At 36.9% G+C, this 26,899-nt stretch overlaps 1 protein-coding gene across 2 annotated transcripts in view; it reads left to right on the top strand.

Moving 5' to 3' along the window:
- The window catches only part of RhoBTB (Rho-related BTB domain containing), a 397,556-nt gene that overhangs the window by 214,663 nt on the left and 155,994 nt on the right, over positions 1-26,899 (top strand). For both annotated transcript variants that reach the window (XM_090391753.1, XM_090391754.1), the window contains one exon: positions 3,313-3,406. In XM_090391753.1, the coding sequence (XP_090247879.1) occupies positions 3,313-3,406 (94 nt within the window). The remainder of the gene's footprint in view (positions 1-3,312; positions 3,407-26,899) is intronic.

Below are 26,899 nucleotides of genomic sequence, written 5' to 3'. Positions count from 1 at the left end.
GGACAGGAAGATTTGGAGCTTCCCTGGAGAGCATTCGAAGTAAATACAATTAACCACTGCTTTGAAATTAAACATATGAATAAGCAATATTTACTAATATTCATTAACCGCCGAAATATGCAGGAAGCAAAGTTTGTGAACCAACACCAATGTGTGAATTTTTGCATTAAAATATAAAAAATGACAAAAAAGAAATAATAAATAATTAAATACGTTTCTTTTAAAATAAAAAAATCTACTTAGTCTTAAAACATTTTAAATTTGTTTTCATTATTTCACGGCCCCCCTCAACAAAACCTACGGCCCCCAAGGGGGCTGCAGCCCACAGTTTGGGAAGCGCTGGTATATACAACTTTTGCTATGTGACCTCTGAACTTTAAATTCTTATCCACCAATACACCAAGATCCCTTGCCTCTTCAGTTCCTTGTAGCATAACCCTGCTAATATAATATGCCGCTGGAACTCTAATCATGCCAAAGTGCATAACTTTACACTTACTAACATTAAACTGATAGCCATTTTCGTTTTCCCAGATTTCCAGTCCATTCAAATCATTTTGTAATTGCTGAATATCAGTAGCATCTCTGATCCCTGCCTATATCATCAGCAAACAATTGCAAATCTGATGATAGACCCTGCGTGATGTCATTAATGTATAGATTGAACAATAATGGCCCAAGAACTGAATCCTTAGGTACACCACTAGACACCTTAAATCTGGCAGATTCACACCTACTGTATACCACATTTTGATATCTATCTGTCAACCATCCCCCAATCCAAGTCGGTAGATTATATTGCAATCCCATATTTTCCAGTTTACGCACCAGCCTATTGTGTGGTATCCTATCAAATACCTTAGAAAAATCCAACATTATCATAGTGTATCCATTCCCTTTATCCAACTCGGCCGTAACATTGTTATAAAATATGAGCAAATTGCTAAAGCATGATCTTCCTTTAGTAAACCCATGCTGTTCCCTGCAGAGTATAGAATGCTTATCTACCCATTTCTGTATGCGAGTTCTTACCAACTTCTCTAAAATCTTCACTACCACACCAGAGATATTAATAAGTCAGTAGTTAGACACATCAGTTTTTGCACCACCCTTGTGCAATGGAACTATATTACATTCCTTTCATTCCTGTGGTATCAATCCTGAGCTGAGATTCAAGTTATACAAATGTGTGAAAGGCCTAGCCAATTCAGCTGAACATTCCTTTAACAAATGGGCAGATATTCCATCCCTCCCTATTGACCAATTCTTATCCAGGTTATGCAAAAGCTCTTCAACCTCATTTTCATGAACCTCTAGCTCTTCATCCAACGTAGCAGTAGCACTGTGCACCATACTACATACACCTGGTTGATATATCTTAGCAAAGTAAGCACTCATTAACTGAACAATCTCCTTAGCTTCTGACACTCGTGTACCATCTGCATTCAATAAAGTTATTCTTCCACATTCATTCTTTCTTTTGCTTGCAGCATAATGATAAAATTCTTTTGGATTGCCTTTAGCTTGCATGGCCAATTCTTTTCATAGTCCGTTTTAGCTTTTCTCACAATACTCGTTACTTTTCTGGGCCTGAGTTTTATATATTTCATAACTCCTCTCACTCTTATTCTCATGATATTCTTTCCACATCATCTTCTTCTTGTGGATCTCTTGCTTAATAAGGCTGCACATCCATTTCACTTCCAACCTATTTATTCTTCAAACACTAGGGATACATTGAGATACTGCCTCATTTAAGCACATTTTCAAAGATTCCCATGCGTCGCTGACATTTTTTTCATTCAGTAACTGATACATGGGACCAAAGATAGTATTCTTCTAAGCTGATTGAAGCCTGTTTTAATAGGAGCTTTAATACAAGTAGATACTTCCAAAGAAAGAACAACATGATCACTGTCACCAATTGGTGGTAAAACAGCCATATTCTTGACAGAGATCCCTTCTGACGCTATGAGAAAATCCAACATTCTTTGATCTCGAGTTCCTTCTTTCACATGCTACTTGAAAAAGTTGTCTCGCAACAATTCAATAAATTCCTGTTCTTTCTGATCATGAGATTTCTCTTCTACCCAATCAATGTTTGGAAAATTAAAATCACCCATAATGATCATTCGCTTTGGTATTGGTACCCATAAGGCTAAATTGGTGATGCATTCCTTCATCCCCTACAACTGAGCTGCCAGGTCTGTAGCAACACCCCACCATATATTTCATTCTGTTAACCTCCACTTCACACCAGATAGACTCAAAGTCATCGCTACATGGGACATTGTTACCATCATTGTTTTCTTGTATTTCTACCCTAACTGGACTTAAGTCATCTGATATCATTAGTAGCACTCCTCTCTCTTCTGTCATTCATAAAAATAGGATTCATGTCTGATTCTGATAGCCAGGTTTCATTAATGCCAACAGTCTTAGGCCACATCGTATTCAGTAAAGCAACAAACTCAACCCTTTGTTTCTAATGCTCCTGCCATTTATGTATGTACACATGATAAATTACAACCTAGCCTATTCTTATAATTAGATATGCAATCTATTTGGTTTTGTTCTAGAATTTTCTCTTTTCCCTCCCCAGACATATTTAAAAGGTCTGAACCCAAAGCATATTTTTCCATTCCTTTACCACATACATAACCCCCATACAAATGCTGACATAAATTTATGTTGGCATTTGACTGTAGTCATGAAATTTTTTTCATATACAGGCTAAAACGTTGTTCGTTCTTAGCTTTTGAATGTGTAGAATCACTAAATGAAGACTTTGCAAGAGTATATCATCCAGGTGAGGTATTGCAGTACATGGAAACATGGTTATTGCAATATATAATTTGGATACATTTGTCTCCCTTGTAAATGGTCCAAGGGGTGGTGGGGGGGAAAAACAGGGAGAGCTGAACATATTTTTGTATGGATAACAAAAAAAAAGCCTAAAAATAATGTCTTTTTTGTTGTTATCTCCTGAAGATACATAATTTTAGCAAGTGAATAGAGACAGCTCTCACTACAGAAAACACCATTACACCATAACATTACATCACTGATGTTATGGGACTCTGGCCAAAACTTTTCAATAATTTCTTATAGTGAGTGTATTTGCTATTTATTTAAAATGAAAGTTAAAAAAATCACTTTGCTATTAGCGAGAGTTGACTGTATAATACAGTTTTTATCACTGTTCATTATATTTATATAAATGTAAATCTGTGCTTAGTTCTGGATTTTCATGAGTTTATAATTTTAAGTATCATTTTTAATTTTTGAAATTAAGTAATTATATTTATATAGTTTCTTGTACACTGGAACCTTGGATCCAAAAACTTGCATTAATTTCTCAGAATTAATGGAAGCAGCAGAGCTTATGGATATTCCTGACTTACAGGTAAAATTAGTTTGTATATTTTTATTTAAAAAAAATATATATATAGCTGGTTTAATGTATCATTGTTACTATTATTCTTATTATTGCATGGACATCTCCATGGACTCTGAAGACCCATCACAGGAAGTGTATGTCAACTCTATCCACATAATACTCATCATACTTCTCACTGAATATGTTACTGTTACTGACAAAGCACTCATATCAGATTTTGGGAACCCATTCCACTCATTCACTGATCTCCAATAGAGAAAGCTAGTCTTGATGCATTGACCAACCATGCTATTACCCAGTTTACTGTCCCTCTAATGAAGAACTGAAATAATATATATAACTTATTATTAATAACTTTTAATGTTTTTGTCATAATCCTTCTTTTTCTGCTTATGTAACCCACAAATCCTCCCCAATCTATCCTTGTATGGAGAATTCCACATACCACTCACGATTTTTCTCGCTTAACTCTGGATACTCTCCACCATTTCCTCATTCTCAAGAAACTCATCTAATTAGATCAGTGTACAGATACAGATTGGCCATATCAAAACCTTATAGAAATATGAAAACTTTCTTATCTTGGCTTGATTGATTGAGTCCCTAGGGATTCACGGGAATTTTTTTTTTTTTTTTAATGTGACTGGTTTGTCACTCCTTGCTTCATCCACTAAGGGCAATATTCATGACTGTAACCTGTGTGTTCACGAGGCCAGTTTGCCTGTTCTTGCCTTTTGTCAAAAAGAGACCAGATAAAGCTGATGGGAATCGAGCCCAGGTCTTTCTAACCAAAGGGCTTTGTCTATAGCGACTGAACTATGGAGGCTTTATCCATCCTTTTATTTTTGATCTTCAATAATGAACTATGTTCGCCACTTTTGTGATATGCCCTCTAAACTTTAACTCTCTGTCCATTTATACCTCAGTTTCTATTTTCATCAGTTTCCTGAAATACAATTCTGTCAATATATTACATGGCTTGTAATTTTTTTTCTCAATTTTCCACATTAATGTGGTATTCATTATCCTTTGCCCATTACTCTAAGCCTGTTTATATCATTCTGCAAGCTTTCCACATTGCCTTGATTAACTAATAACCTATCCAGTGTGCATCAACAGTAAATAAATTTAAATAAATAAATCAGTAAATAAAAAAATTAAATTATGAATTAAATAGCACTGTTAGTCAACTGCTTTCTCCTGAGTCTGCTTCTCGGTATACAACTCTTGTATCCATTTTACCAACTTTGTATCCATCCCTATTTGCTTCAGTTTATATTTTACAGAGTTCTGTGAAGCATCCTGTTAAATGCCTTTGCAAAATCCAATAGCATCAACTGTAGCCATTTCTTTTATCTGTCTCAATCATCATGTTATATAAAGTGAGTAAATTACTAAGGCCTGACCTATCCTGAATTCACAAAGCCATGCTGTTTCCCATAGACTCTTATCTAACCATTCCTGAATTTTTACATTTGACCAGTTCCTTGGTAACTCAACTGCTGAGATGGTGATTAGTTTATAATTCACTACCTCTTTCTTGTATCCTCCTCATACAACAGAATTAGTATTGTTGTTGTCATTATTATTTATTTTATTTTTATTTTTTCACTCCACCTATGAAAGGCTTTTGTAAACCTATAGTACATTTGTACTGTGGGTGAGTTGTGATTTTTTCCACTTTTTTAAAATTAATCACACACACACACACACACACACACACACACACACACACACACACACACACACACACACACACACACACACACACACACACACACACACACCGTATATGTTAGCGTGTAAGACAACTCTTAAATACTACAGAAAACCCCTTGAAATCACTAATCGTCTTATATGGCAAGTATAAAAAGGGAAGCTTAATTTCTTGGATGAGCATTTAGGTAGTTACAATACATCGTTATGTAAGAAAATAGGCAGTGTTTATAAACAAAGCAGATTAATTTTTTGTTACATAAATTTATTTAAAATATTACAATAGATGTAAGTCTTAAAAAACAAATAATAATTATTAACCTCAGTTTTCATGTTAATTTTCTTCATTATCTGTTGAAAATAGTTCTTCAGATTCTGTTTACATGATCGTCATATGGATCTCAGTTCGAATCCAATGAACTTATTTCATTTTCAGTGTCCCACAACTGATCATCTTCCATACCATCCATAAGATTAGAGATACAACACTTTTTAAATGATTTTATTGGTCTCTACTTTTACTTTATTTCATGCTTTGATCACAAAATTGCACAACATATCAAGTGATGAGCACACATAGATCCATCATTTGTAAATGATTTTTCACCAGTCAACATCCAATTATTCCACTATTCTCGCATGTGATCTTTAATTGGTTTGTTCAAGCAGACGTCTAGTGGTTGCAATATAGAAGTTAAACTACCTGGTATAACAGCAATTTTTGTGTTATTTTTTTCTAGAAGACTTTTAGTATTCTCAGTTAAATGACTACAAAACATATCCCATACTAATAAACTAAGTTTCTTCATTATACCACCTGGTCGTGTTCCACACATTATTTATCCATAATTTCACACCATTTTCATCCATCCATCCATCCTTTTTTGTGAAAATATACAAAAATACCTGAAGGAAATTTCATCTTAGGTTTAGTTTTAAATTTGAAGATGATCAAATTTAAGTTCTATCAGCCCAATATGACAACCGTAAACCTTGTTTTTTCATGACCCGTACTTTGAACTAGCACACTCTTACTACCTTTAGACTCCACTGTTTTATTGCTTATCATATCAAAGCTCATAGGAGTTTCATCCATATTTCCAATATTTGATAATAGAAATTTATGTTCTTGTCTTAACTGAATAATAAATTTATGGAAACTGGTAAGTTTGTGGACAAGATCTGCTGGTAGTTTTTGAGCAATTTTCGTTTTTTGTCGTATTACCAGATTTTGTCTGTTCATAAAACAATTACACCATCCTGAAGTACCTTGAAATTCTGTACTTTCATCTGGATTCAATCTTGACCATTTTAGTGCATATGCTCTTATCATATTTCTTGTAGCAAAATAACCATTCTGCCTTTGTTCGAATACCCATTCTGCAATGTGATTTTCCAATTGCGGCCATCGGGTGATCCCCGTTCTCATTGCACATTTTTTCTTTGGCAATTTTATTAAAATATCTTATTTCTTTCTCCATTCTCTTACCATCTTCTCAGTTATGTCAAACTTTCTTCCAGCAGCACAGTTATTAGTTTGCTTTGCTATTTCAATTATCCTTATTTTAAATCGAGCTTCATACTTTCTTCGTTTTGTTTCTGGTTCCATGATTTTTAATGATAACAATTTTAATAATCCTAAAATTTAAAAAAAAAAATGCAAAACGAATAATTAATTAAAATTGGGACTAATCACTTTTAATTAGGGTAATTCTCGTAAATACTAAATCTGTGCTATGCAAAAAAATAACGAATATGTATAGATATAAAAATAACAGATATAACAACAATACCTAACATTGCATTAATACAAGAAAGAAGAAATTGGGGGGTCGTCTTATACAACCGACATAAGCTTAAAACCTAAAATTTAGGGCCTCGTCTTATATGCCGGTCATCCTATACACCGACATATATGGTATATATATATATATATATATATATATATTTATAAAAATAAATTTAACTGACTAGAACCCGAGAAAGTATAACAAAAACCTTTAATACATCACAACTAGTTTCATCGGTGATCCGACTTCTTCAGGTGAGAAATAAAAACATAAGACATAAAATAACACGGTAAAAAATGAACTTTACAGCTTAATAAAAAGCAGAATAATAACAGTCATATTTGAATAGGTGACCGCGTGCTACCGTTGGCATGAGTAGAATGTGTGCGACAGCTAATTTTTGAGCGCCAGTACTGGATTACTGCGCTATGGGAATCGGGTAAATTGTAGCTAAGATTATTGTTTAAATGTGAAGGGTCCAGAACTATTTCTTTTGATTCGATGATTCTTCTTTCGAATTCATCCTTGCAAATATATAAATTAGTAGTGCGTTCCCAATCAACTTGATGTGGCTGTTCTTCAAGGTTAGAGTTTGCCGAGAAAAGGACATGACTGGAAAGGGCGCTCGCTCGTGCTCTACTGTAGGAGATGTCACGTCTATGTTCCTCAAGACGAAGTGAAACAGATTTGTCTGTCTGGCCAAAATAAGGTCGACCACAGTTGCACAAAACTTTATAAACACCAGGAAAATGCAGATGGTTGTGTTTTGGTTTTGGTCGACTCAGAAAAGAACGAAGTTTTGGCAGCGTAGTATAGTCGGTCTTTATGTTGAATTTTTTCAGAATCTTAGCTAGTTTTGGGGTAAGAGTGCTGATAAAAGGCAACTGTATATGAGTGATAGGGTTGGAGTCATCTTCTTGTCGAGGATGTTGGCGTGGTCTCAAGCGTTTAGTGATGTTACGAGACGAATATCCATTATTTAAGAAGGTGTTTTTCAGGAAGTTAAGCTCTGTTTGAAGGTCTTCTTCTGTGGAAATGAGACATCTTGCTCGATGGGCGAGGGTGGAGATGATGCCCAGTTTCTGAGGTGGGAAGTGATGAGAAGAACCATGTAAATATCTATCAGTGTGGGTGGTTTTTCGAAAAATTGAAAATTTAAGACAGTCAGGAAATCTACTGATCTTTAGATCCAAGAAGGGGAGAACGCCGTTCTCCCCTGCAGCATAGCATTCTATGCTAACACCTCTTTCAAACTCCATTGGTTCCCTTCTTGCATCCATTTCACCTGGACACAGTTGCATTGACTTTGGAGCATCATCTTCCTACAATTTACACTTGCTACAAACATGTGACTCGTTATATGGCATGATGCACCTTGTCCATGGGGGTGTTTGTTGACTTCTTTCCAAGCAGTGTGTATGTGTGTGTGCTCGTGCATGTGCAAGACAAAGAGAGAGAGAGAGAGAGAGAGAGAGAAAACAAAAAAATTCCTGAGTTCACCTACAGTACTGATAGCTTTATAACTTGGTGGAAGTTGTATTTAAAGAATCAAAAATAAACTCTGCAATATTCGCCATTCAATAACTTAAGCATTTTTACCTGAATCTGCAGTTATTTCTTTGCTTCCTTTGGCCTGCTTAGCTGATTTCATTTCATAATCTGATTTTGTTTTCCTTGGCCTAGCTGGCTGAGTGGTTAGCGTATCTGCTCTCCAGCCAAAAGGCTGCATGTTTGAATCCTGCTGTGGGCGTGGATGTTTGTCTGTGAAAATACTAGTGGTGGTGGTGGTCGGCAGTAGGTGGCATTTGTGTAGATGATAAAGGTAGTTGCGGTTGATGGAGACAGAGAGTTGTAGAGTAGGTACCCTCTCTCGATGAGTCTTTGGACTCCCTGGAGGTGTTATATAATAACAATAATTATCATGCTGATTATTCTTGTCCATTCTGTTCCTTGTACTACTTTTGAGTTTTTTGATCACCTCCCTCCTCATATACCCTCCTTTTAATTTTCTTTTTTGCAGTTCCTTCTTGAGGATACTGCTCATGCATCTGACTCATTTCTGATGTATCCTCCTCACCTTAAATATGCAGTGTGATAGTGCTTCCTTCACACACTCCTTGTCCATCTCCCATGCAGTGCTAACTTCCCTTGTATATTCTGTTGCCATGTCACTGCTTCAAATTTTCTTCTAAAGTGGGCCAGAAATTCCTCATATACCCTTCTTAATTGGAAACCGAAAAGAGATATATTCTCCTCCCTCTTGTATATATAAATCCTTATAGTTGAAATCAGCCATAATGATAGTTCTGCTTGTATTCATAATATTTATCTTTTTATGCAGTTCTCAGTTTCCTTCATTTCGATGTTGCTACAGATCAGGATGCAATAGTGTATTTTGTTCTGTTACCTTTAGTCTCACACCAAACAGCCTAGAACCTCCATTGACTGTATTACTCTTATTACATAGACTATTGGAGATTTCTACTCTGGTAACATTTAATTTCATATGTACTCAACAGCAATATTTCTCTACCTTTTCTACCTCTCTGTCCTCTCAAACCATCTGAAACCATCACATTGTTCCTGTAATGGATATCTTCCTCTTTTAGCTAGTTCTCACTAATGCTGTTAATTTTGTCCCAGTACATCTACCATATTCATTATTTCTAATACTTTTGGCATTAGTGTGTGCATGATACCTGAGCTTCAATATAGATGTTTAACGGTCTGAATATTATCCCGTTTACACCAGATAGTTGTAGAATTTTTCGTATCTATAAAACCTGCATGCATCCTTGATATATTTTCATGTTTTCTTAATTATTTGTCATAAAGTGAAAATCCCTGACAACTACTGTTTGGTCTGAACTCCACTTGGTGTTCTCCAAATTTCTCTTCACTGTTTTTTTTTCTAAGATCCTTCTCACATATATTTGCATAATTCTCAGCTGAAACACTCATTAGGAAAATTTCTCTGTAATTCGTACATTGTTTCCTTTATTGGAGATTAACTGGAGAGCTCTACTCCAATTAATTGGAATTTGAATATCTGTCTGTGCCTTCTGAATTATGCAGTACAGCCACTCTAAAATTTTTATACTTTCATACTTGCATTTCAGGTTTTTGTTGACCTTTTCTACTTCAAGAGTTATATATTCCTGATTGTATTCCTCTTGAATATTTTGCACTCTTCTGTCACTTCTTACTTCATTTAACAATCTTTCAACATAATTACTACACAAACGTCTAGAATGTCTTTAGGTTTTATGAAAATGTTATCATCTCTGATCCCTTTTCTAGTAGTGTTCTTTCCTTCACTTTTACACTTTTTCAGTTGCCTCAAACTTTTAAAAGTAGTTTCAAAATGTGACCACTTCCTATTTCAAATCCTCTATAGTCCTGAACTGCACATCTTTATATATGAATGGGGTGTTAATAGTGATTTATTCATATTCTGAATGGAAACCCAGCAGATACTTAACATTATTATTATTAGCTTTGCTCTTTCCTCTAGATCCTTGTTCTTCAACCTGTGGTCTGCAGACTGGCACTGGTCCGTGGAAATTTCCTGGCGGTCTGCCAAAAAGTTCTTCGTCTCTCAGAAACAATGCTCCAGCCACGTATATCAAATTTTCTAACCTCTAAGCAGCAGCAGATGTCGCACTAGCTAAAAATTGTAATTTTATAACATAGTATTTTATTTATTAAATCCAATCTATATTGGTTTATGTTTCTGTCTTAGCCATCAGCCGGTCTGCAAAATATTTCTCCTATTTTCTCCGGTCCACAAGTATAAAAAGGTTAAAGAATGCTGCTCTAGATTATCTGAACCCATTTTTGTAGGTCTAGTATTCATCACCTTCTCTACTGTTTGGATCTCCAACAAGGAGCAACTTTTCCTTTATCTCTGTCATTCTTCCTCTCTAATGACTCAACATCTCCGCTTTTTCTTTTGTTGGACCCATATGCACAAATGTCTTATTGTCAGTGGTGTTGATGTGTTGATAAAATTCTTTTGGATACATAGGTAACATTCTAAGCAAAATTAAAACACTAAGTAGCAGTCTTACTTTTATTTATTTATTTTTTATGATGATACAACTGCTGTGAGTCTCCTTTACGGGGAGGCACAGAACCATCTCAGTCCCCCACATACACACGCGCTGTTTTTATCCAACATAGCTGACGAATCAGGCCTATGGCTGGGAGGGACCATTTTTTAAGTATTCCTGACTGTAATCCATGTGTTCATGGGAGCAGTTTGCCTGTTCTGGGGGATAAAAATCCGAGTTTCTGGGTGAACCCCCCCCTTCCCCCATACCTCCATATGAGATTGGCTAACTCACCTTTCATTGAAAATGACCAGATAAAGGTTCCTCACATCATGGATGGGAATCAAACCCAGGTCTTTCTGACCAAAGGGCTTCGTCTATACTGACTGAGCTATGGAGGCTCTGCAGTTTACTAAAGCGGTCTATTAAAAAAAAGTCTCTAATAAAAACTAAAAAAAAAAAAATAAATAAATAAAATAATAGTCCATAAAACAAGTATTGTTATTAACTAAGCCACCATCATTCTAAATCAAACAGCTTACCTGGGGGGGGGGGGGGGGGGATTTGCATATTGACAGTGACACATACCAATGTGGTTAACTATAATATAATGAACCTCATTGAAAAGAAATTTTAAAGAAAAACAGTGAATTTCTTAAGCAGGTCACTGTGTTGCTGAGATGCATTGTTATAAAGCTCTTATTACATGCCTGCCCTCTTATTACCTATACAGGTAATATTATTATTATTCTTTCGGGCAACTCCAAGGAGTCGACGGACTCATCGAGGAAGGCCCTAACATCATGTCAAACACAACTATTCGACATTCACACAGTATCTATCATACCTCGCCTTGAACTCATTCACGGTCATAGCACCCACAACAGACTCTGGCAGCTTATTCCACTCATTTACCACTCTCCAAGTAAAAAACCTAGCTTTAGCACCCCTGTTAACCACATTCTTGCTCAGCTTCCATGTACGGCCCCTAGTCCTCCCACCACCAGTCCTATTCTCAAAAATATCTTCTGGATTAATCTTATAGAAACTCTTCAGTAATTTGAATGTCTCAATCATATCATCCCTTTTCCGCCTATCAACCAATTTTTGCAACCCACAAATCTTCAACCTGTTCTCATAAGGTTCATTCCACAGACCTGCCACCATCTTGGTCACTCGTATCTGGATCCTCTCCACCTCCTCCCCATCAAGAAGAAACCCTGGCACCCATATCTGGGCACAGTAGTCCAGCTGGGTTCTTATCAGGGCTCGATATAGAGGAACAATAACTTGTTTGTCTCTGCTTGTTAAAGTATTTTTCAGTAACCAAGTGATTTGATGAGCTGATTTAGCCATTTTTGCAATGTGCCCCCTAAACTTCAACTCCCTATCCACCAGCACTCCCAAATCCCTGGCCTCGTCAATCTCCTGGAGTACGGTTCCACCAATGTGATATACTGCTGCTAATCTTTTCACTCCAAAATGTATAACCTTACACTTTGCCACATTAAATTGACATCCATTTTCCTTAGCCCAGTCTTCCAAACTATCCAAATCATGTCAAAATTTTGACATCCTGTGCACTCACAATTGCTCTACCCAACTTTGCATCATCAGCAAACAAGTGAACTTCCTCTCAGATCTTTTCCTATATTGTTAATGAACAAACTGAAAAGTAGTGGTCCAAGAACAGAACCCTGCGGCACACCACTAGTCACAAGCCGTCTTTTGACTCCACTCCTGAATAAACTACTCTCTGGTATCTCTCCATCAACCACCCTCCTATCTATCTCACCAATCCTATATCCATCCCCATCTGCTCCAGTTTACTGATTGGAATTCATGTGGTATCCTTTCAAAAGCCTTGGCAAGATCCAGTAGAATCACTGAAAACCCATTACCCTTATCCACTTCAGTCGTCACTGTGTTATAAAACGTGAGCAAATTACTGAGGCATGATCTACCCTTCACAAAACCATGTTGTCCCCCCATACAGTATCCCATTTTCATCTATCTAATCCTGTATGCTTCTCTTGACTAGTTTCTCCAAGACCTTGACAATGATTCCTGATATGCTAATTGGTCGGTAATTTACAACAGCAGTCTTGGAACCTCCTTTATGCAGTGGAACTATTTTCCCCTCTTTCCACTCCCTCGGGACTAACTCAGACCCGAGCCTCAGATTAAACAAAATGGTCAAGTGTACTGACAGTTCTTTAGCCACTTCACGTACAACACGAGCTGGTATACCATCCAATCCCACAGATGTATTGACATTGAGGTTTTGCAATCGACTACTCACCTCCACGTCATTTGCCACAATTCCCATATAAACTTTTGGTTCATTCATTTCTGCAATGTCACCACCTGGATGATATACTCTTGGAAAATGCTCGCTCAGTAATTCAACTATATCAACTGATTCGGTTACCTCCCTACCATCGGCATTCTTTAAAATCATTATGCCATATACATTTTTTCTTTTACTTGCAACATATCGAAAAAACTGTTTAGGATTGTCTTTAGCTTGCATGGCCAATGTTCTTTCGTAATCCTTTTTTGCTTTTCTTATTCGTTACCCTTCTGGCCTGGGCTTTACACTGTTCATGTGCCTGCCGGTCACCTTTCTCCTTAAATTCCCTGAATAGTTGTTTCTTTTTTTGCAGCTTAAGCTTAATGGTGTTATTCATCCATTTAACTCCTACTTGATTTATTATTTGGACTCTAGATATACAGTCAGCCATTGTTTCATGCAAACACTTCTTAACTGCCTCCCATGCACTGTCAACTTCTAGCCCTTGCAGTTGTACACGCCATGGCACTGTACCAGTCAATCTCCTAAGCTTGTCATACTTACCAGCCCGATAATTCCACGTGTACCCTGTCTTAATTGTAAATTCCACACCTTTAGCCACCTCCAACGTGGTCATATTCGTTACAGCCAAATTCTCAGATGCAATTACTAGGTCAAGCACTCTCTCTGACCTCTAGTATTTTCCATTACATGCTGTCGCAGATAGTTATCCCTTAATAACCACATAAAATTTAATTCCTTCCTCCCATGTGTCCTCTTCGCCTTGCAATCAATGTTACCATAGTTGAAATCTCCCATAATAATTGCCCTCCTTCCACTCATTTCTTCTATTTGCTTATGCATACTATCTCCACCATCTATTCCATCACCTGGTCTATAGCAGCACCCAACTGTATATTTTGTTCTGCTAGATTGAATCTCACACCAAATAACCTCAGATGCGCTCTTTTTCTCTATCCTGCAGTTCCACTTCTGTTCTTCTTGGCTGTAGCTCATCCGCTATCATCGATAACACCCCCCCCCCTCATTTTATTCTCCCTGTCTCTCCTGAACACACCATATCCCTCACATTCAATCCCACTAGCTGTGTCATCTTCTGTCAGCCATGTTTCACTAATGCCAATAACCTGTGGTCTGGAAGTGCCAACCAAGGCCAAAAATTCTTCCTTCTTGTTCCTAATACTTCTGGCATTTGTCTATAAATTGCAGAAGCTGATTTTTCCTATCCCTATTTTGATGCCTTATATTAACTATCCCATTCTGAAATGTGGTCTTTCCTACTCGCTTGGGAATATTACACACATTCACACACTCAACTGTCTCCCTAAAATATGCATATCTACTCCCCCCCCCCCCAATAACTTTAGTTTCCCTGGTTCTGTACATTCACTTACTACATTCAACAACACCTTTTCAAGTCTCCGCACACCAAATCCATTCAAATGTAAACCATCCATTTTATATAAATCCTTTCGCCCATCGAACTCATTCCACACATCCACAAATTCCACACCACTCATCAAACATAATTCACGCATAAAGTCATTAGCAATTATGGCCCTCCTTCTATACTCTTCACTGTCATACAGCGGCAACAGACTCACCATCCTAACTCTCTCACTCTTTTCTTTTGCTACCTCAAGCAATTCCTTCACATTCTCACTCATAGCCTTTATGTTTCCTTTCAAATCATTTGTACCCGTTACCACTATCAATTCCTTCACCCGATGTTTTTTGCATTCTAATTGGCTCACTTACATTCTTTACGTTTGCACCGGGTTGGTATGATTTTGTTAAACTCTCGACTAACACACCTCTTACTAAGGAATCTCCATACAACACATGCTCTTTCATTTTGTTTACGCTCACTATCATACCCTTATTTTTTCTATCATACTTTTGTTAATTATTAGTCGGTACGCTTGTTAAAGATTTTTGCCACTGCTCCAGCTGCTGATTTACTCTATGTATCGCTCCACATAATAGAGCTATTTCACTCATTGCATCAGTGTCATCATTTTTATTCTTTGATGATTCATTCAATCGTTATGTATGCTTAACTTCATTCTCTCTTTCACTGCCACTCTCCCAGCTATCAGGTACTACCTCGCATATATCATCATTCATACCTCGAATATCGCTGTTATCAAGATTCTCACTTTCGACAACGATATCACTCACACGACCTGAAACACTCTTTAAATCCTCATATTCTTTACACTTTTTACACACATTCACTCCACTATCGTTGTTTAACCAGACTTCAACCGTTCTCCTCAATGCATACGTTTTGCAAACGGTACACTGAATCGAGTCTTTTTAAGTTAAGATTTTCAGACAAATATGGCGACCTGGATGCCATCTTTGTATTCCTCTTTATGGGAGCCATGTGCACAGATAATCGTGTCTATCAATTTACTATTAAAATACTCAAAAGACACACAAAAATTACCCAGACACGTTAAAATGCTAAAAGTAAACAATACTATGTAAATACCATGCAAATTCATCAATTTTTACTCAAAATATCACTTATCTGGTCAGGAGCTATCCTCAGACACTACATACTATACAGCCTTCTAGTGGCCAATCAAATAATAAATAATCAAGTAATAAATAATAAAAGAATTGGAGAGAACACATGCAACGAATAGAAGAAGGAAGACTACAAAAGGAAGTAATAAAATATTAGCCTGAATTGAAAAGAGATACAGGAAGGCCTAGGAAGAGAATGAAAGTATAGTCCTTATGGTGTCAAAACATGCTTTTAGACTGTATCCTGAAAGAAGAACAAGCATGTAATGTAATAGGTTTAGGCATTTTCTTCTTTTCACTGAAGCCACAGCACTCTTACTCAAGTTTATCCAACATTATTAGCAACAATAAAATAAAATAATAGTTATAAACAGATTTTAAAAAAAATACAGATTATAATTCACAGCAAAACACCAAAACCCAAAGAGATGTATGGAGAATTGATATTGTAAACAAACAGTTCACGAAAACTATGCATCCGTTGATTTACAAGAGAATCATGTCACTAAAATTATTACATGAGTAAATGCAGCATTATATAAATGGTCATTAGTCATAATTTAAAAGCTTTGTTTGGGTGGATTGTCATAAAGCAAAAGGTCGTAGGACAGAACATTACTCTACTGCATCAGCTCCATTCCTGATTCCTCTGCCTATCTTTTCATCATCAGCAAGCAGCTATATGTCATCTCTCAAATCCTTTCAATGTCATTAATGTAAAGATTGAATAACAGTGGACCAAGGATTGTGCCCTGTGGAACACCACTAGTTACATTTTGCAGGCTCACCTCCAACACCATACACCATTTTTTAATATTTGTCAGTTAGTTATCCACTTATCCAAGCTAATATTTCATATTCCAAATCCATATTCTTCAACTTATGCAAGAACCTTCCATGCTATATGCTGTCAAAAGCCTTAGCTAAAAAACCCCAAAGTAACATGATGTATCTAATTTCCCTCATGTAACATTATTATAAAATATGAGCAGGTTACTCAAAGATGACCTTCCCTTAGTAAACCATGCTGTTACTCACAAAGTATAGATTCTGTCAGCCCATTTCTGTATATGAGCACTTACTAACTTTTCTGAAATCTTCACTACTACTCCAGAGATACTGAGAGGTCGATAGTTAGCCACATCAATCTTTACACCATAAATTAAAAATGCCAAGAAATTATATTCTTGGTTGAATCCTTATTCAAGTGTATGCAAACAAAGTTGGTGCCTGAACTATTTTCAGGACTGGGCAACTAGTATATAAAGACTAATGACTTCACATTACCTTAGTATCCTGTAATGCAACATCACTTCAATATCTCTCATAATATCACTTATGGATCTGCTCCCACTAATGAGACTTCAATAAAGGTCGAAACCAGTCTGGGTAGTGACCCTTTCCATAATGCATAGCATTATACTTGTCTGTAAGGATATGTGCCTTTGCATTATGGGATACTAAGGCAAGTGAAGTCATTAGCATTATACACTAGTTGCCCAGTCCTAAAAATAGTTCAGGTGCAAACTTTGTTTGCTTACACTTGGATAAAGGATTAAATGAAGAATATAATTTCTTGGCATCTTTAATTTATAGTATAACTAAGTGGAAAAACTTTCAACATCTTTGCATCACCATTGTACAATGGGATTATCATACAATCTTTTAATTTTTGTAGAATCTGTCTAGTGCTGAGACTCAGGTTATACAGCCACGGCAAAGGCACAGCCAGTTTGGCTAAACACGCTTATTAGCATCCGTGCTGATATCCCATCAGTCCCTATTGCTGAATTTGTTGCACAAACTGAATAATTCTTATTCAGTTTGTGCAACAACAACAACACTAGTACCTTCTCATTATACTTGACTTTCTCCATCCAGTACAGAGGTAGCAGTAACTTCAGTGTTGCATATACCAGTTTGATAGCTTTTAGCAAAATGGACACACATTTGTTTAACAATCTCTTCTGCATTTCACATGCATATAATTTGCATTCAGTAGAGTTATTCTTTCACATTCATTCATTTTACTTGCACATAACAAAAGAATTATTTTGGGTTGTCCTTAGCTTTCAGAGCCAGTTTCTTTTTATGCTCAGACTTATCTTTCCATGCAATAATTGTAATTGTTCTTGTCTGCTCCTTATAAATTCCATAACTTTCATCATCCTTATGGTATTCCTTCCACTGCATCTTTTTTTTTTTTTTTCCCTTGAGAATCTCTTCTTTAATAAGATTACGCATCCGTTTCACTGCTATCTAATTTATTCTTCTATCACTATGGACACATTCTGATGTTGTATAATTTTTTTTTTTTTTTTTTTCAATGTTTCTCATGCACTGCCAATATCCTTCCTCTCTAGAAAACAATACCATGGAACAAAATCCTGTATACTCCTCAGGGTCATAATCTTATGCTTTGTAGTTCAGCTTGTAAACTTTTCTGAATGGAACATCCATGAATTTGGGCACTTCTCAAGTCAATGCATCATGATCACTCTCACCAACTAGAAGCAGAACAGTTACATCTTTAATTAAAACCCCCTCTGATATTATAATTGGATCTAACACTCTTTGATCTTGACTCCCTTCTCTCTCATGCTGCATGAAAAAGCTGTTTTGCAGCAACTCAGTAAATTCAGTTTCATTCTTCTCGTGAGATTTCATTGTTACCCAATTAATGTTTGGATAATGAAAGTCACGAGGTGCTTAAGGGTCAAAGCTGTATAACTGAGAGGAGACCTCCACATAGCCTTTAAAGGAATGCGGAGAACCGACCAGGGCTTCTGACCTAATGTCCAATCCTCACCTTCTCGTGGTGCACCCTGTTGGGTATCTACTTTGATACTGAACGAACGAGGATGGGCTGGCAATTTGGGATTTAGCCGACCAAATTGTATTCTTATTGGTTAAACCAAAATAAAAAATGATGGTACAACATGACAAAATTTCATGCTGGCTGGGGCGTCGCCCGGTTAAACAAGGCCCCCGTTGTTTTCGCCAGGGAACCAGGGCGAACAGCGAAAAGTCAGCTACTGGAACAAATCTGAAAACAAACCCCAACTCAACATCACCAGAGTTAAAGATCGGTACTATCAACGTAAGAAGCCTGAATGGCAAAGAAATGGAGCTAGCTGAGGAATTAGATAAGTACCAGATCGACATAATAGGGGTGACTGAAACAAAAAAGATCAAAACTGGTGAGATCTTTCTGAGCAATAAATACAAAATGTTATATTCAGGCAATGACAATCAAGGAAAAGAAGGAGTAGCCATAGTATTCAACACAAAATACGAGGCTAATCTTCTTAAATGGCAGTCAGTCTCAAGTAGAGTAATGTGGGCAAATATGAGAATGGGGAACTGGACAATGAGACTTATTTGTGCCTATGGTCCCACAGAAGGTTCTACTAAGGTAGAAGTGGAGGAATTTTTTGAGGCTTTAGAAAAAGCAACTGACACAATGAAAAAGGAAAAGTTGGTCCTTGTTGGGGATCTAAATAGTAGAGTAGGAAATGATTGTGAGACATACAAAAATATTTTGGGAAAATTTGGAGAAAAGAGCAAAGCTAATAATAATGGCAAATATCTGTTGGATTTCTGCTCAGGACATGGACTGGTTATTACTAACACCATGTTCCAACATAAAAATGTGCACAAATTCACATGGAGAGAAGAGGCTAGGAATAAGAAAAGTCTCATTGACTATGTTATTGTTGATAGTGATGCTTTCTTCCTGGTGCAGGACACCAGAGTGTACAGAGGATTTGAAATTGGAAGTGATCACTATTTAGTCTTGAGCAGAATAAAATTGAATTTCATATTGAAAAGAATAACTTGTAAGAAAGTTTTAAAGCGAATAAAAGTTGAGCAGCTCTCAGATGTGAACTGTAGACTAAAATACAGAAATATTATTGAAAAGAAAATGAAAGAGTTTGAGAACAGGAATCAAACCTTGGAGATTCAGTGGCAAACTCTGAAGGAAACATTGATTGATTCTGCCAGAGAGGCATGTGGTGAGGTTGTGTGCAAGGATAAAAAAATCAGAACTCCCTGGTGGACACAGGAAGTTAAAGAAGCAGTGAAGGAAAAGAAGAAAGCATATCAAAAGTTCCTGGCAAATAAGTCAGCTTTTACTCTTACAGAATACAGAGACAAATGTAAGAAAGCTAAACAGTGTGTAAAACTAGCTAAACAAGTCATGGGAGGACTTTGGCAAGAATATAGAAAATAAATATCAAGAAGGTGGCAAAATATTCTGGAGGTTGTTGAAGAAGCTTAGGAATGGAGGAAAGAGTGCTGTAAAAGGAATTAGAGATGATAAAGGTGAAATGAAAACAGGAGAAAAAGATATCCTTGAAGTATGGAGTAATTACTTTGAAAAACTGCTAAATGAAACAAGCAGTGATGACAGCACAGTGATAAAAAACACTGACCAGGCATGCAGTCAGGAATACATATCCATACTTGAAGTAGAAAAAGCCATCAAAGACTTGAAATGTGGAAAGGCAGCAGGAGTAGATGATATTCGACCAGAAATGCTGAAGTATGGTGGTATAAGAGTCTTACAGTGGCTGCACTGCATAGTTCAGAAAGCCTGGACAGAGGGACGAATTCCCGATGATTGGAGTAGAGCTCTCATAGTACCCATATATAAAAAGGGAAATAAAACTGAATGTGAGAATTACAGAGGTATTTCCCTACTGAGTGTTCCTGGCAAGATCTATGCAAGTATACTTGAGAAACGGTTGAGAAGAATTGTGGAAGAAAAGCTTGGTGAAGAACAAGCTGGATTCAGGCCAAATAGAGGCTGTCAGGATCAGATCTTCACTTTACGACAAATAGTCGAGAAAGCATGGGAATATAACAAAGATCTGTATTTAAGTTTTGTCGATTTGGAAAAGGCATATGACAAGGTGCCAAGAGAGAAGCTATTCAATACGCTGCAGTTATATGGTGTCAATGGGGCATTATATCAAGCAATACTTAGTCTTTATTTGAGTTGTGAGTCAGCAGTTAGAATTGAAGGAAGTACAGGAAGATGGTTTAATGTTAAATCTGGTGTGAGACAAGGATGTACATTATCCCCTCTGTTATTCATTATCTATATGGATCACATTATGAAGGAATGTGGTATTAAACCTGATATCAAAATTGGAGATGTTAATGTCAGCTCTTTGCTTTATGCGGATGATGTTATACTTCTAAATAAATCCGCTACAAGTCTGCAAGATTCTCTGACTAAATTGAATAGCTCTTGTAATAGATATGGTATGAAGGTCAGCAATAAAAAGACAAAGACAATGAAAATAGGCAGAATCATTGAAAATGTCAACTGTGTTGTGAATGGAGAACCTGTGGAACAAGTAAAACATTTCAGCTACTTAGGCACAATTTTTACTGAAGATGGTAAACTGAATATAGAAATAGACAACAGAATCAGCAAAGCTGGTATGGTGGGAAGTCAATTGAATAAATTCATATGGAATAAGAAAGAAATTAGTCGGAACACTAAATTAGCTGTATACAAGACTGTGTTCAAACCAATTTTAACTTATGGATCTGAGAGCTGGGTCAGAAGTAAAACACTTGACCAAAGACTAGAGACCGCAGATATGAGAGTCCTGAGAAAGATTAGAGGCGTGAACAGATGGCATCAATGGCAATATCATATTAAAAATGAGGATATTAGGAAAGAACTTGACATTGTCAGCATCCAGGAATGCGTTAGCAGAGCTAATCTCAGATGGTATGGTCACTTAAATAGAATGGGAGAGGAAAGATTAGCAAAACAAGTGTTCTCTGCCAGGTTGGCAGGAAAACGACCCAGAGGAAGACCAAGATATAGGTGGATTGATACGGTACAAAGTGCCTTAGACGATAGAAATATAAGATCTGATAATGTTGGAGTCTTGACAAGTAACAGACTGATTTGGAGGAAAATTGTAGATAGGAAGTTAGTAATGATGTAATTTTTTCATGTAGTACTGTCATATCCTGTACACCCCTTGAGGGTACATGGCAGGAATTTGATGATGATGATGATGATGAATGAAAGTCACCCATGATGATTACTTGTTTTTCACCCATCATGTTTATTTGGTAATCCATTCCATCATCAATAGCAACTGATCAACTAGGTCTTTAACAATACCACACACACGTATTTGATCTGGTGAAGACTCCACTTCACCAGATGGCTTAAAACTCACTGCTACATAAAAAATTGTTACTAATATTGAAGTCATAACTTTTTACTCTAACTGGACTCAAATCATCCAGTATATCTTGAGCTGTACACTCTCTCCTCTCCTATCACGTATATATTTTCTAAAAATACTGTATACTATACTGTTGATATCAGTTAGTATATTTACCTCTAATAGTCAGGTCTCACTATTGCCTACAATCTGAGGTTCCAACATATTCACTAAGGCAACAAACTGTATTCCTTTATTTGTTTATTTGGTAATCCATTCCATCATCAATAGCAACTGATCAACTAGGTCTTTAACAATACCACACACACGTATTTGATCTGGTGAAGACTCCACTTCACCAGATGGCTTAAAACTCACTGCTACATAAAAAATTGTTACTAATATTGAAGTCATAACTTTTTACTCTAACTGGACTCAAATCATCCAGTATATCTTGAGCTGTACACTCTCTCCTCTCCTATCATGTATATATTTTCTAAAAATACTGTATACTATACTGTTGATATCAGTTAGTATATTTACCTCTAATAGTCAGGTCTCACTATTGCCTACAATCTGAGGTTCCAACATATTCACTAAGGCAACAAACTGTATTCCTTTGTTTCTGATACTCGTGGTATCCGTGTTCAGATATAAAATTATCTCTATTCTTTTTTGTATACTCACTTCTCTAGTTTGCATGACCCAGTTGGACAACTTGCAGTTCTCTTTTCTCATCTAATGTATTACTTATGCAAATATTCTTGTACATGCTTAAAAAGTCTGTGCTGGATGAACACAGTAATTTTTCCTCATAATTATTTCCATGATAATGCATTCCTGTCATTAACATAGTTACTCTTATGCACAGATTCTTACCATTTCTTCCATTATAATCTAGTTACTAGATACTTAAAACAGAGTGACTCTCTGTTTTAAATCTTATACCAATTAATAACTTCTTCAGACTTCTGATACCAGACACATTCATGTGTAGGCCATCTCTCTCTCTCTTATACAGATCCATTCTTCCCTCAAACTTACTTCATGCAACCAAACACTTGCAAACATTCTTTTTGTGCTGTCTGCATCGAATTGTTTGCTTAAATTCATTTCTATCATGTCTGGATAATATTCTGACTATTTTCACTGTCTTCCTCTTTGCTCTTGCTTTTTCCAACAATCCTTTCATATTCTCTCTCATGTTGAATTTATTACCAGACAAATCATTTGTTCCCACCTCATCTCTTTTATTTTGCTTTTCTGCTTTTTCGTTACATTTGATAACTTTTTTTATTTTAGCACCTGGAAAACTTGAAGTAATCACAGTCATGATCACATGTTTTATGATTGAATATTCATAATATGTTTATTATTCATACCATTATAAAAAAGAATCTTTTTTTTTAATAATTAATTTTACCTACTTGATTATCTTTACATGAAATCTTACCTGATTCAATGCGTTTTTGCTTTTCCTTCTTGTCCTTTCAATACCTACTTTTTCAATTCCCTTGTCATCTGTCTAATGATTTGCTTTAATCTAGAGTTAATTCACACCTGATATCCTTGTTAGCTTTTGAAGTGATTATTTTGACTGGGGCAGTCCATTGCTCGAGTCACTTTTGTTGCTGATGTGTTGTTCTTGTGAGATTTTGGTGCCATTTTATGTCAGCACTTTAATTTATTTATAGCATATGATGATATATGTGAGGCCCTTTTTACAGGGAAGTATAGCACCATCTCAATCCCCCAATCTTATCCTGGCTCAGGACCGGCATTGCTGACAAATCAGTCCTATGGCTGGATCTTGAGTATTCCTGACTGTAGTGTGTGTGTGTGTGTGTGTGTGTGTGTGTGTGTGTTCACAGGGCCGGTTTGCCTGCTTGCTGGAGGAAAAACATCAGATAAACTGGGAAGAAAAACCCACCTTTCCATGCCCAAGACCGACTAACTTGGCTATGTCTGAGGAAGATCCTTCTTAAGTTCCTCACGTCAACGATGAGAATTGAACCCAGGACACTCCTTTCCCAGGCACATGGTTAGGAAGCGATAGTCACTCGTCTAACCTTGCAGACTAGTACTTTAATATTAATATTGTATTAAACATAATATTAACATTAGTATTCTCCCAGATCATCTTATATGGACTAGTTAGTCTCTTTTCTCTGTGTTGGGAAGCTCAATATCACTGACATACATTCTTACTAAATAGCTTAAGGAAATTACAACGTACAATAGAATATACATTGAAATAAAATTTAAATGTCCTTTAAAGCTGTCCTACTTTGGCCAAACCAGCAGGACAGCGAATATCAGAATTTCAGAAAACAAGGACTACATCCAGTTTCACCAATATAGCCACTCTGGTCTTGCAGACCATGCACTGGATACCCGTCATAGAATACGGTGGAAGAAAGCCACGATAATACACTGTAGTAAATTCAAATACGAAAGGCTATTCATGGAATCAGCCTCAGCGCTAAGAAACAATCCAAACCTCAACAAATTTGGTTGCATGAGACTGCCCCAAATTTGGGCAACCTACATCAGAAAACCTTCAGCCCAATTGGCCAAGAACACCAACATTGCCTGCTAGGGGGCACCATCAGGATTTTTAGGAAAAAGAATAGCTTCCTGCTTCGTCCTCATTTACTGTATGTTGTGCTTGCGTGCACGTGTCTTGTTTTTAAGTTTCTGTGAAAATGGCAATGTGACATTGCCGAAATATTGGAAGTGCATTAAAATTTATTTTAATGTATATTTTGTTGTACGTTGTAATTTCCTTAAGCTATTTATTAAGAATGTATAACCAACGTCTAAGCCTTTCCACGAGAATTACGATAATCCACGGAGATTCCATTGCACGCAAGGCCAGCCATTACGGTAAAATGAAGTTGAAGCTATCAAGACAACTGAATCATCTCGCTTTCCTAAAATACTGCTGGGATAATCAGGTAATCCCAAACTGTGTCAAATTCAAGCACCGTTTCTTTTTCCAAAAGACTCTCCGTATTTATAACTGCGCCAGCCAAGCTTTGCTCAGGGAACAAATCGCCGCTACTCTCCGTTCCCTGACTGACGCTAACTTAGCTATCCAGGCACTCGAAGATGAGCTTTCCAGCACCTTAAACCACGAGATTTGGTCTATTTTATATGACATCTCGTGCACTGCTGTGGATAACGAATTTAAAAAAGTACGAGAACAACACATAAAAAAATTTGAGAATTTAAAAAAGAACTGGAATTTCAAACCACAACTTCCTTCTGACAAGATAGTCAACCTTTCGTCAATTAGTTTGAAACCTGAAGCACTCGATGTTCTCTCAAGTGGCCACAACTTCGCCATTGCGCCCAGAAGAATACCTGCTGAAGACATTATGATACAAATTGAATTCAGGATATGACACCTTCCAAACCACATTGCCAACAATATTAGACTAGATGTGGCTTGTGTTCTGACCAAAGCAAAACCACCAAAAACCAACATGCCCAATAAGGAAATTAAATCTCTGCAAGAATTAAAGAAAAACTAGGAAATAATAATCACTAAAGCGGATAAAGGGAACGCTACAGTATTGCTTAACCAAACGGATTACGCAGGTAAGCTGAGTGCCCTATTGTTAGATTGGGCTACTTACCTCCCTATCGAGTACAATCCCACCAACTTGCAAATTAGAAAGCTCCACAGGCTCCTTAAGAAGGTCACTTCTTGGCCTGTAGAAGTCATTAACAAACTAAAACAGTTTAACTCCATACCCCCCCCTCCCCGTATTTATAGACTCCCAAAAATACATAAAGAAAATGTGCCATTACGTCCCATAGTGGATGGCATTGATTCCTCCACATACAAACTAGTTAAACATTTGGCCAAAGCTCTCACACACTATACTGGCAACACACCTTCGCACATAAAAAACTAAGCCCACTTCAAAGCCAGCATAGAAAACCTTACACTCAAACACACTGACTTAATGGTCAGTTTTGATGTTTCCTCCTTATTCACAAATGTCCCACTCAAAGAATCCTTAGAGCTAATCCAAGCTAAGTTTCCTCCCGATATCACAGCCCTATTTCAGTTCACAATGAACTTAGGCTATTTTGTTTGGTAAGGAAAATTCTACAAACAAATAGAGGGGACAGCCATGGGTTCTCCACTCCCCACCCTTGGCCAACTTTTATATGGCGACTTTTGAAGAGAAAGCCTTAAACTCTGCCCCGCAAAAACCAACCCACATATGGCTTAGCTATGTTGATGATGTGTTTGCTATTTGGCCATATGGCTCCGATGCACTCCTCTCCTTCCTAACACACTTAAACAACCACACTCCCAAAATCAAGTTCACCCTTGAAGAGGAAAAAAACAACTGCCTTCCTTTCTTAGACACACTAGTCACCCACCAGTCTGATGGAACCTTGGTTTTCTCAGTTTATTGAAAACCCACCCATACAGGCAGATACATTCACCAACAAACCCCTCCCTCCCTCACAACAATATGGAGTCATTAAGACACTATACAACAGGGATAAACTTATATGTACAAATGACAATGCCCTAACCACAGAACTAAACCACATTCTCAACATTTTCTCAGCCAATGGTTACCCTCCCAAAAAAAATCCAAAAAATATTGAAACCAATAAACCACAACTCCCCCCCCCCCTTTCACAACAAGGATTACTCTAAATCCATCACCATTCTCTATATCCGAGGCACCTCGAAAAAATATTACAAAAATCCAAAAAAAACATGACTTCTTGTTACAGACCATATAAAAAATTGACATCCCTTATCCGCTCCTCAAAGATCCCCCCCCTTAGACCTACCTGGTGTATACAGGACCCTTGCAGCTGTAGGCTGTCCTACTTTGGCCAAACAGGCAGGACAGCGA

The sequence above is a fragment of the Typopeltis vanoorti genome, chromosome 4 (assembly GCF_054136105.1).
Source record: "Typopeltis vanoorti isolate ZY-2024b chromosome 4, IOZ_Tvanoo_1.0, whole genome shotgun sequence".
Lineage (NCBI taxonomy): Eukaryota > Metazoa > Arthropoda > Arachnida > Uropygi > Thelyphonidae > Typopeltis > Typopeltis vanoorti.
Note: the sequence above shows the minus strand (reverse complement) of the source record. Positions and strands in the feature narration are given on the sequence as shown.